Source organism: Urtica dioica, chromosome 9 (assembly GCF_054948205.1).
Source record: "Urtica dioica subsp. dioica isolate 48M chromosome 9, U.dioica_male_clone48M_v1_H2, whole genome shotgun sequence".
Taxonomy (NCBI): Eukaryota; Viridiplantae; Streptophyta; class Magnoliopsida; order Rosales; family Urticaceae; genus Urtica; species Urtica dioica.
In genome coordinates this window covers 26,639,607-26,651,621 of record NC_142764.1, presented here as the reverse complement: position 1 = coordinate 26,651,621, position 12,015 = coordinate 26,639,607, and the positions used below count along the sequence as shown (strand labels likewise).

The 12,015-nt window shown below is 38.8% G+C and overlaps 1 protein-coding gene across 1 annotated transcript; it reads left to right on the top strand.

Annotated features, from left to right (window-relative positions):
- Window positions 1-420: 420 nt before the first annotated feature.
- Window positions 421-10,501, top strand: LOC149386324 (ABC transporter C family member 12-like). Its single transcript, XM_089627231.1, has 27 exons — window positions 421-628; window positions 913-1,329; window positions 1,937-2,115; window positions 2,243-2,282; window positions 2,379-2,535; window positions 2,655-2,769; window positions 2,878-2,958; window positions 3,049-3,073; window positions 3,235-3,291; window positions 3,391-3,456; window positions 3,585-3,659; window positions 3,757-3,864; window positions 3,941-4,075; window positions 4,158-4,264; window positions 4,342-4,435; window positions 4,525-4,833; window positions 4,908-5,114; window positions 5,203-5,301; window positions 5,397-5,549; window positions 5,634-6,019; window positions 6,110-6,290; window positions 6,618-6,941; window positions 7,571-8,327; window positions 8,471-8,592; window positions 8,692-8,937; window positions 9,686-10,112; window positions 10,198-10,501. The coding sequence occupies exons 2-27, from the start codon at window positions 997-999 to the stop codon at window positions 10,293-10,295; spliced, it is 4,881 nt and encodes a 1,626-aa protein (XP_089483357.1). The 5' UTR covers window positions 421-628; window positions 913-996; the 3' UTR covers window positions 10,296-10,501.
- The last annotated feature ends 1,514 nt before the right edge of the window (window positions 10,502-12,015 follow it).

The window sequence follows — 12,015 nt, the reverse complement described above, 5'->3', positions numbered from 1 at the left end:
TTTTAATAAAATAAAATTTTGATTATTTTTTAAAAGTTACGGGAGTCGTATCTTATTCACCCCGTATTATCATCAATTAACTTGTGGCTCCAAATAGCTGCGGATCTCGTTGGACCAGTGAAAGTAAACAACAAACGAATAAGATCCCACCAAAACAAATATTATATAATACAAACCCACTTCATTTAAATTTTTTTCATCGTTATAGTAAACAATAATTGAACACTAGATTACTGGCCGTATATAGATGGAAGCACTATATAGCAGCCAAAATCTGAGAACTGTGTTTTTAGTATTATTCCATATTTTTTTTAGAATCATATTTTCGCTCTCACAATTGTTTACGTAATCCGTGACGTACGCGAGGCCTTACTAATCAACACCTATATATTTCTCCTTTTATCTTCCATTTTTGTCCCGTGTTTTTTTTTCAACCTCTGTTCGAGAGCTCGTACTTCGTACAGCAATCTTATAAAACATATCTTACTGCCCATGCATTTGAGTGAGAGTGAGTGAGCGGGTTTTTGTAGCTCGAGAGCTTGTATAGTTGTATCCACGAGAAGACTTGGTCATAGTAATAATAAATAATAACAATAGAAAGTCAACCACCAAGATTTACATAAGGAAGGTACGTTTCTTTACATTAATCGTCGTCTGACTCCGATCATCATTAACTGTTTGTTCCCGTACGTTTTTCATTCATAAACGAACACACAAAATATGTCATTAATATCATGAATCATATGATTAACGAATAATATTGTTGTTTTCTGGGTTTGATTTTTTGTTGGGAGCGATTTCTGGGCATTCTTTAAACGTGATTAATGGGTTTTCAATCCAAGCTAGTTAAAAATACATAGGCTTAGAAGTTTCTTCTACGCTTAGAAGTTTGATTTTGTTTTTTTGTGGCAGGATATCATAAACATTGAAAAAAAAACCCACAGATGTGGGTAAGTTTATTATTCTCTCAACTCTGAAGCGGTTTGTTTCAAAAGCATGGGTTTGGAGGCACTGAGTTGGTACTGTGAGCCAAGAGTCTATGGGCTTTGGGGTGAAATAGTGGACAGTTCATTGGGTTCATACACACCATGTGCAATAGACTCCATTGTTGTCTCTGGGTCCCATTTGGTCCTCTTGTGCCTCTGTCTCTACCGGGTTTGGCTCATCAAGAAGGACCCGAGAGCGAAGAGGTTTCGGCTCAGCTCCAACTACTACAACTACATGCTGGCTCTGCTCGCTAGTTTCAGCGCCGCCGAGCCGTTCCTCAGATGGATGACTGGAGTTTCAATCTTCAACCTCGATGGCCAGACCGGTTTCGCTCCTTTCGAGGTCGGTCTCCAATTAATTGCACTAAAAATGAGCTCATTCATCTGAGCCCACATTCTGTTGTATTTTGGAGTAAAAATGACATTGATTACCGCCAATGATACGCTTCTATGTCCCTTTCATGTTTCTCCTAGTAATGCACACATTAACATATAATTATCCGCTGTAAAGATGCATTGATTTAGAATTAAACTGTGACAAAATCCCTATTTTGGACTCGGTGATCGTTTGTGCTTTTGGGTTTTGATATCATGTCAAGTATTACACCATTTCCAAGTATTATACTTTTTATTGCTTTTTTTCCCTTTCATTTTATAATAAAAATTTTAAATTAGCCCCCCCATAATTTGCCTTTCTGGCTCTGTCCTTGACTGGTTCCATCTCAAAACGAACTGGTAATGAGAAGATTAACCTTGTTAAGTCGTCGCATATTCGTGGCTCTTTGGGGTCACTCATCTTGCTTGTGCTTGCATCCTATTATGTCGGACTGAGGTTATCGTTTGAGATTTTGGACTCTGATACCATGTCATGTATATTGCGTGGTTCCATCACAAAACCAAGTGGACATGAGAGGATTAGCTCGTGATTTTATCGATTTTCTTCTGAGCAGATAACTTCGTTGATGGTCGAGTTTCTTGCTTGGGGTTCGGTCCTGATCATGATCGGATTGGAGACCAAGGTATACGTTCGAGAGTTCAGATGGTACGTCAGATTCGGAGTCATTTACGTCTTGGTAGCAGAGGCCGTCGTCCTCAATCTCCTATTCTCGGTCAAGGATTACTACGTTGGGTTAGTACAGTCATCGCTTGTTTCTCTTGCGTAGATTGTCTACTTTGTACTTAATGATATAGTCAACTTAGATTTCTCTTCTTCTTCTTCTTCTTCTTCTTCTTCTTCTTCTTCTTCTTCTTTGCAGATATACATTGTACATGTACATAATCACGATCTTTTTCCAGGTTTGCTTTGTTCCTTCGTCTCTTCGAAATCGTCTTCTTTGCCATTCTGATGAAATCTCTCTCTCTATATATATGTGTGTGTGTGATCTTATTCAGGCATTGTTTGGGCTTCTTCTCATAGTATACCTTCCCAATTTGGATCCTTATCCCGGTTACATCCCTATTCAATCCGAGTTTGTCGATAATGTTGAATACGAAGCACTGCCCGGTGAAGAGCAAGTTTGTCCGGAGCGCCGTGTCAACATGTTGTCTAGTGAGTGGCTTTTCGAAATGGATTAATAGTACTCTCTGTCCAATAATGTATTATATATAATGTATGTATATATATAAATTATCTTTCTTATATTTAATGCCGACTGTATATCTTCACAGAAATATATTTTAGCTGGATGACTCCTCTGATGCAGAGAGGCTACAGAAAGCCCATCACAGAAAAGGATGTTTGGAAGTTAGACACTTGGGATCAAACCGAAACGCTCATTAAAAAGTAGGATTTTCACATAACTCTCTTTTTTTCTTCTTCTTCTTCTTCTTTTTTTTTTTTTTTTTTTTTTTTGCAATTTGCTTCATGAATTAAGTTCTTTGACTTTTGTAGGTTCCAGAGTTCTTGGTTAAAAGAGTCACAGAGGCCTAAACCATGGCTTTTAAGGGCACTGAATCAAAGCCTAGGAGGAAGGTATCAACTTTACATACTATGTGCAATAGACTATAATTCTGTTTTTGCATTCTAATTTTATTTGATGCTTTAAAATAAAATTTTGTGCAGGTTCTGGTATGCAGGCCTGTTCAAGGTAAATGGCTTATTTATTCCTCCTTGTTTCTGTAGTTTGAGTGAGAAAATAAGGTCGTTTCATGTGGGATTTGTAATATACAATACATACTTGAATAAAAAGAAAAAAAATATCATTTAATGTTTGATCACTTGATAAACTTTCTCTATACACTCTCGTAGGTTGTGTTTGATCTGTCTCAGTTCAGCGGGCCTGTTATTTTGAATCAGCTCTTACAGGTTTGTTCCTTTCTTCGAACACTTATTTGCCTTGTATTTTTATGAAGCTTGGAAATAATCTTAGGCTTTTTTATTTATTTTTATTTTATAACCCTGCAGTCAATGCAAAGAGGAGATCCAGCTTGGATTGGATACGTTTACGCCTTCTTAATTTTCTTTGGAGTGGTAAGCTTTTTTCTCGCCTGATTATTTTTGTTCAATGCTGTCACAATCTGTTCTTCATGTCAACCTTGCATTGAAAATGTGTATCCAGTAAATAAGTGCTCTGACCGTTTGGTTCGATTTTGATTCAGTCATTCGGAGTCCTAACAGAAGCTCAATATTTCCAAAACGCGATGCGCGTCGGCTTTCGGCTCAGATCTACTCTGGTATATAATATAAACAAATCTCTACTTTTGATATGAATTAATTGGGATACAAGTTATCAAGATCAAGAATAACTAGCTGGTCTCTTCTGACTTTTAGGTGGCTGCTATATTTAGAAAATCTCTACGCCTAACCCACGAGGGTCGTAAGAATTTCCCGACAGGAAGGATAACAAATATGATCACAACAGACGCTAATGCACTTCAGGTATATACACACTTTAGCAGAGATATTTTATTTCAATACTTGTTCATATCATAATTTTTTCAATGTTATTTTCCAGCAAATATGCCAACAGCTTCATGGGTTATGGTCGGCTCCGTTTCGCATAGTCATAGCAATGGGTCTCCTTTACCAGCAATTAGGAGTGGGCGCTCTTGCTGGGGCTCTAGTTCTTCTTCTCATGGTTCCTCTTCAGGTACAAGTACACAACACAGAGAGCTTCTTTTTAACTGAGTATTTATTTAGCATCTAATCTCCGTGGCCCATTAAAAAAACAGACAGTCGTGCTTTCGAGAATGCGAAAACTTACCAAAGAAGGACTGGTTCGCACCGACAAGAGAGTCGGCCTCATGAATGAAATCTTGTCAGCCATGGACACCGTGAAGTATGATCATATCAAACCACCGTCGATACATTTTGTGTGTGTTTAAGCTGACATTAACTAAGAGTTTGATCTTTCAGATGCTATGCATGGGAAGCAAGTTTCCAATCCCGGGTTCAGAGCATAAGGGACGACGAGCTGTCGTGGTTCCGTAAAGCTCAATTACTATCTGCTGTACGTTACATACATATATACGCATATTACTACATATTTTATTTGCACTTTTTTCTTATGAGTTTTTTTTTTTTTTTTTTTTTTTTCAGTTCAACAGTTTCATACTAAACAGCATTCCTGTTGTGGTGACGGTGATATCGTTCGGAATTTTCACGATGCTCGGAGGAGATTTGACCCCGGCAAGGGCATTTACATCACTTTCCCTCTTCGCGATTCTCCGATTCCCGCTGAACATGCTTCCGAATCTACTAAGTCAGGTTGTTAACGCGAATATATCGTTACAACGCTTGGAAGAGCTGTTCTTAGCCGAAGAGAGAGTTCTGCTACCAAACCCTCCTCTAGACCCGGAGCTACCGGCCATCTCCATTAAAAACGGAAACTTCTCGTGGGACCCGAAGGTCGAATTTCACCCGCATCTTTTTTCCTAAGCAGAGATTTTGGTGCTAATTTTGTCTCTCTTTTTTTTCCCCAGGTGGATAAGCCTACCTTGTCAGATATCAATTTGGATATCCAAGTGGGAAGCTTAGTGGCAATTGTCGGAGGAACCGGAGAAGGAAAAACATCGCTTATATCGGCGATGCTTGGAGAGTTACCGGCTATGTCGCACTCTCACACGAGTGTTGAGTTGAGAGGATGTGTTGCTTATGTTCCTCAGATATCATGGATTTTCAATGCAACCGTGAGTCGTTTTATTTCGTGTAACTTTTCTTCTTTTCTTAGCAGTCACAGTAGTTCATTGATCGATGCTTGAATACAAATTGTTTCAGGTCCGAGAGAACATATTATTTGGATCTCAGTTCGACGCCACGAGATATTGGAAAGCCATTGATGTGACCGAGTTCCATCATGATCTAGATTCGCTTCCAGTTGAGTAGATTTCTGAACTTGAAAACAAAAAAAAAAAATTGTGGGGGCTATGATTATCAATCTTGATTACATTTCTCTTGTCAAATTATTTAAGGGCCGTGATCTAACGGAGATAGGAGAACGGGGAGTGAATATCAGCGGGGGACAAAAGCAGAGAATTTCGATGGCTCGAGCGGTTTATTCCGATGCAGATTTATACGTCTTCGACGACCCTTTGAGCGCTCTAGACGCACGGGTCGCAAAACAGGTACCGGATCATTATCAGCAAAGAGCTCATCGTTGTCGAGATTCCGATTCCGATTCCAATTCGTATCGAGTTTCACTCTTTTAGGTGTTCAACAACTGCATCAAGGAAGAGTTACAAGGAAAGACCAGACTACTCGTCACAAACCAGTTACATTTTCTTCCACAAGTGGACAGAATCATCGTGGTCTCGGATGGTACAGTCAAAGAGGACGGAACGTACGACGAGCTTTCCAAACACGGAAAGGTGTTCCAAAAGCTCATGGAAAATGCAGGGAAAATGGAACAAAATATAGACCAAGACTTTGAGTTTGACCACGAAAAAGATTCGGCGCCGCCTTCCAACGGGGCGGCGGTGGAAGCCGATTCGATCATCGACGCGAGGAACGCGAAGAAAGGGAAACTCGGAAAGTCTGTTTTGATCAAGCAAGAAGAGCGCGAAACGGGAATCGTGAGTTGGAGTGTCCTGATGAGGTATAACTTGCTGCGCAAGTTAAGGAATCATTGATTCTCTTTTCTCTTAAACTAATTTCACTTAATTTCAAAATCATATTTATTTTCCAGGTACAAAAAGGCACTGGGAGGCCTGTGGGTGGTCATGATTCTCTTTCTCTGCTACTTATCAACCGAAATTCTTCGAGTTTCGAGTAGTACATGGCTTAGCTTCTGGACCAAGCAAAGCGGTTCAAAAAGTTACAGACCCGGTTTCTACATCATAGTTTACGGGCTTCTTTCTTCAGGACAGGTATGTCAAGAATGTTAAGGATTGAAGGACGTAATCTGACCCAATTCTAAAGCAAAGAATAAAGCAATACACATATATATTGTGGTTAAATCTCAATGCGAGAGCTTCATCCACTGTGTGTCACTACATCTTAAAAAAAAAAAGCCTAAAAATCATATAATAAAAAAACTAAGGCGAAAACAATGCACATAAAATTTCCAAATTGCCCCTCATCAAATAACAATATAAGATCCTTATTTCATAGTGTACGTGACGAATTAGGCTCCATAATTCAACGAATAATGATATTTATAAACTCGTAATAATTAATGTGTTTTTTTTTCTTAGGTGAGTGTGACATTGGCAAACTCATTTTGGCTGATAACGTCGAGCCTTCGAGCGGCGAAAAGAATGCACGACGGGATGTTAAGGGCTATACTGAGAGCTCCGATGGTGTTCTTCCACACGAACCCGACGGGACGCATAATCAACAGGTTTGCAAAGGACCTCGGAGACATCGACCGGAACGTGGCAAATATGATGAACATGTTCATGAACCAGATGTGGCAGCTTCTTTCCACTTTTGCCCTCATCGGAATCGTCAGCACAATTTCTCTCTGGGCCATCATGCCACTCATGATCTTGTTTTACATTGCCTATCTTTACTATCAGGCAAGTTTTTTTTTTTTTTTTTTTCACTATTTCATGCATATATAAAATATAAAAATCCTGTAACTCTTGCTTTATCTGAGTGTAGCGTAAGATGCCATTTTAGAATGAAAATCTTGACAAAACAACCATTCTTAACTAATTAAGTAGAAAATAACGATGATAATAATAAGTTTTTAGGCAAAACAGTCAGTGTTTTAATTTTTTTTTAAAGAAAAAATAGCCATAATATTGACGCTGTTATTTATATACAAACAAGAATCCTACTAATAATGTGAATAATTTTAACCAATCTTTACTTAAATGTTTATCACTGATTTTAGTTATTTAATCATTTTAATATATCATACATATATATATGGTATTTGTGTTCTTTCAATACTTTTTCCGTTCTTAAAAAAATTGACAATGTAAATAGAATATGTATCATGTGTATAAATTTATATACGATATATCTAAATTATTTACACTTTTTGTACTTTCGAACTTTACGAAGTTTGGATGGTTTAGTTAATTTTAGACACTGGCTATTCAGCAATGTATTTAGTAACTTTGTGAATAAAAATGCAAATGAAAGAAAATGTGTAATGACTAATGAATCAAACCTCCGATGTGTAACGTTTGCTGTGCAGAGCACGTCGAGGGAAGTGAAACGAATGGACTCGATCACTCGGTCTCCGATCTACGCTCAGTTCGGCGAAGCTCTGAACGGTTTCTCGACCATCCGAGCTTACAAAGCGTACGACCGAATGGCATCCATAAGCGGAAAATCCATGGACAACAACATCAGATTCACGCTCGCCAATTTCAGCTCCAACCGATGGCTCTCAATCCGCCTCGAAACCCTAGGCGGAATCATGATCTGGCTCACGGCCAGCTTCGCAGTCCTCCAGAACGGAAGGACGAAGAACCAGACCGATTTCGCGTCGTCCATGGGTCTCCTTCTCACCTACACCCTCAACATCACCAACCTCCTCAGCGGCGTTCTCAGGCAGGCCAGCCGAGCCGAGAACAGCCTCAACTCCGTCGAGCGAGTCGGAAACTACATCGAGCTCGACTCCGAGGCGCCGGAGATCGTCGACGACAACCGTCCGCCGCCGGGATGGCCTTCCTCCGGCGCCATCGAATTCGACGGCGTGGTCCTCCGGTACCGCCCGGGGCTTCCTCCGGTGCTCCACGGCCTTTCGTTCCGGATCGCTCCGACGGAGAAGGTCGGGATCGTCGGGCGGACCGGCGCCGGAAAATCGAGCATGCTCAACGCCCTGTTCCGGATCGTGGAGATGGAGAAAGGGAGGGTTTTGATCGACGGCTGTGATATCACTCGGTTAGGGCTCACGGATTTGAGAAAGGTTCTCAGTATCATACCACAATCGCCGGTCCTTTTCTCAGGTATCAGACTGTACTCGAATGTAAAAATTTAATGGAAAAAAAAATGATAAGAATATTAATGGAAAAAAAAATTGGGGGACTGTGATTTGTGGAATTGTTTATAACTAGCCGTTATAATCGTCATTTTGGTTTTGTGTTTATAGGGACTGTGAGGTTTAACCTGGATCCTTTTTGCGAGCACAACGACGCTGATCTTTGGGAGGCATTAGAGAGAGCTCATCTCAAGGATGTGATCAGACGAAGCCCTCTCGGACTTGACGCACAGGTATAGATATATTAATATATATATATATATGTACCTTCAAGTATTACTAACTATGCCTTGAAGCTTACGTAACAGAGAAATGACAATTTATTTTGGAAGGTTTTGGAGGGAGGTGAGAATTTCAGCGTGGGACAACGGCAACTAATAAGTCTGGCGAGATCGTTGCTGCGGAGATCGAAGATTCTAGTTCTGGACGAGGCGACCTCGGCCGTTGATGTTGGGACCGACGCTCTCATTCAGAAGACGATCCGCGAGGAGTTCAAGTCTTGCACGATGTTGATCATCGCTCACAGATTGAACACCATCATCGACAGTGATCGGATTCTCGTTCTCGAGGCTGGCCAGGTAGCTTTTCCTCCAAGCTAATAAAGTCAAAGTCATTATTTCTATGGTTGTCGATTGGTTTATAATATAAACCATAGCCAAACAGCTCGAACAAGCACCTCGTTTTTCAATATAGATCGTGTTTAAGACATAATTGAAATCTTGAGGAGAAATGTCAATATAAAAGCAAAATTACTAAACTTTATCTTAATTTAGTGAAATAGCTAAAATTTACAAAAATGTGTAAGTATCATGTTTTAATAATTTTTTTTTACTCGATTAAATTTATTAAAAATTGATAAATTGCTTATATACAACGTCAACATTTGTAACAATAGTGTCAAAAAAAAATTTTGACGATGTAACTTTGTTATTTTGACTATTTTGGTAATCAATTAGTTTCGAATGACTATTTTATATAATTTAATTCAAAAAATTGGCTACGTAACCCACTTAAACTATAAGAATTGTAAATTAGCCAACCTTTGGTAAATACTTTGTAAATAGCCAACTTGCATACGTGGCAGCCTATTAACTACATTTTTTACATGTTTGGCTGGATTAAATAATTCTTTTACTAATCTGTTAATAAGTTAACTTGGCTATTTACAAGAAATTAACGAAATGTGGATTATATCTCAATTCACTATAACCGTGTGGCTATATAACTTAATAACCCTAAAAAAATCATGTAAAGTTAGACTGAATTTTCTCGCTCCATTGATTTTGATCAGATCATCTTTTCTGACCGATCATTTTTCTATTTCAGGTAGTCGAGTATGATTCCCCAGAAAATCTATTGTCGAACCAAGAGAGCGCGTTCTTGAAGATGGTCCAAAGCACGGGCCCCGCGAACGCCGAGTACTTGCGCAGTCTAGTTCTCGACAAGTCCGGCGCAGAAGAACAACGAGCCGCCGATGAGCGGACCACGGAAGTGGACAGCAGGAGGAGTCTGTGGAACGCCATCGCTCACCGCACTCTCTCCGCTTCTCTCTCCGCCTCGTGCAGCGATTTTCAACCGTCCGATCTTCGCGGCGGCGATGACGGAGCCAACATCGTCGCGAGAACAAGGGACGCGGTGATAACTCTGCAGGGCGTTTTGGAAGGAAGGCACGACCGTGATATCGAGGAAACGCTGGATCGTTACCAGGTTCCGAGGGATCGATGGTGGTCTTCTCTGTACAGAATAGTTTCGGGTGCGTAAAATCTATGTGCCCGAAGAGTGTAATATACTTTGCATTTATTTTGTGATTTGATTAATGCTTTTAAATTTGTGTTCAGGTCTTGGCGTGATGAGCAGGCTTTCTCAGAACAGGGTTCACCGAACGGACGATGAATTTGAAGACTCGTCTTTAGATTGGGACCAGCCTCTGATATAATTACATTTTTTTTTGTTTCACATGTTATATTCATTGATTCTGGTATTTGAAAGAATTGACGACTGTTCAAATTCTACCATAGATGAGTTGGACCAGCCAACCTTGTATGTGAATTGCAGCTCTTACACACTCCAATAATCAGGACAAAAGTTTTTTGTTCTGTTTTTTGAAGAGGGAAATGTACAAGAGAGAATCAAAGTTGGTCACCGTTTTTTTACAAGTTACACGCAACTATATATGGTGATAAATCTGTAGATAACATTAAGTACTTAATGATAAGAGAAATTTGAGGTTGTACATCATAAAACGTCGTTCCTTTTTCTTTGTCGTTGAAAACATACAGTATTTATGTTTTCTTATTCGTGCTAGGATTATATATTTTGATATATATAGGGTCGGAGCCAGCGACTCGAGCGGGGGAGCTAGATATAAAATACACCAAAAATAACATTGAAACAATAATAATAAATATTACAATTTTCCTCCACGAGTTGCCTTGATAATGATTCATAATACATTCATTGTCAAGGGAATTAGATATTTCTTTTTCAATGTACACAATCAAAATATTGTTTATCAACTCAGCTCCCATTTTATTGCGGAGCCTATTCTTCAAAAAATGCATAGCAGAAAATGTTCGTCCCACTCCAGCAGTAGCCACGGGCAAAACCAAAGCCAATGTCAAAAGTCGGTAAACCAAAGGGTATACATCATTCTTTCCCGTTTGAACCATTTTTTGAGTAAGCTCATCTCCCATTACGTTCTAACACCAATGGACCGGTAATGAAGAAATAATATGTTTTTGGATATCATTTTAATAAATAAATAAAAATTGCCAATGGAAATCACTCTTTGTAAAATAAGAAATTGAGCAAACAATGAAACAGACCAAACGTGAACAAATATAAACAAATAAAGTCTAACACCTAAACAAAGAAATATAAATTAAACAAATGAAATCATGTAAAAAAATGAATAAATTAAATTGGGAAAACATTGAATACCCAATATCAATATCGGTTGGCTAAACAATACAGTATACAACCAGGGACGGAGCCCATTAAGGCCCAACAGGGACTTAAACCTCCCCTGAAATTTCATTATGGGCTTTAACCCCATTAATCTCAACAGTGAATTTAATGCCTAATAATAAAAAAACCAAAAAATAAAGCAATCAGTCTCAGCAGTGAATTTAATACCCAAGAATAAAATAGTAAAGTCTAATATTTAATTAATTGACTCTGCTCTCTCCACTTTTATTTGTTCGATTCTCCCAATGCCACTGTATTTTCAACTTCCCTTCTCTTTCAAAAACTTTGAGCTTTAAACCATTGCCAACAAAAAACAAAGAATATAAAGGTACTTCTTTTTCTTTGTCTTTTATGTCAATGTTGATTGGTATTCGCTCTTTATTATGTTATCAATTTTTTTTGTTAATATATAAGCTTAAGGGATATTCACGTTAGACTGGAAAATGGAGAGCAGTGTAGTGGTATTTTAAACAAAAACTTTGTTCTAACTTTGAATTTGTCACTCCCACGTTAACTTTATCTAAACTTTATTTTCTATAACTTTTGTGGGTTCCACCAGTGGAGGTACTAGACTACTAGTTCTATGTTGTTTTAGCTTGCCTAGTCATAAAAACCACCACTAAAATGAGACAAATATGTCAAAAACTGCAGTGAAAAAAGAAAAGAAAAATAGAAAACCATACGATTTA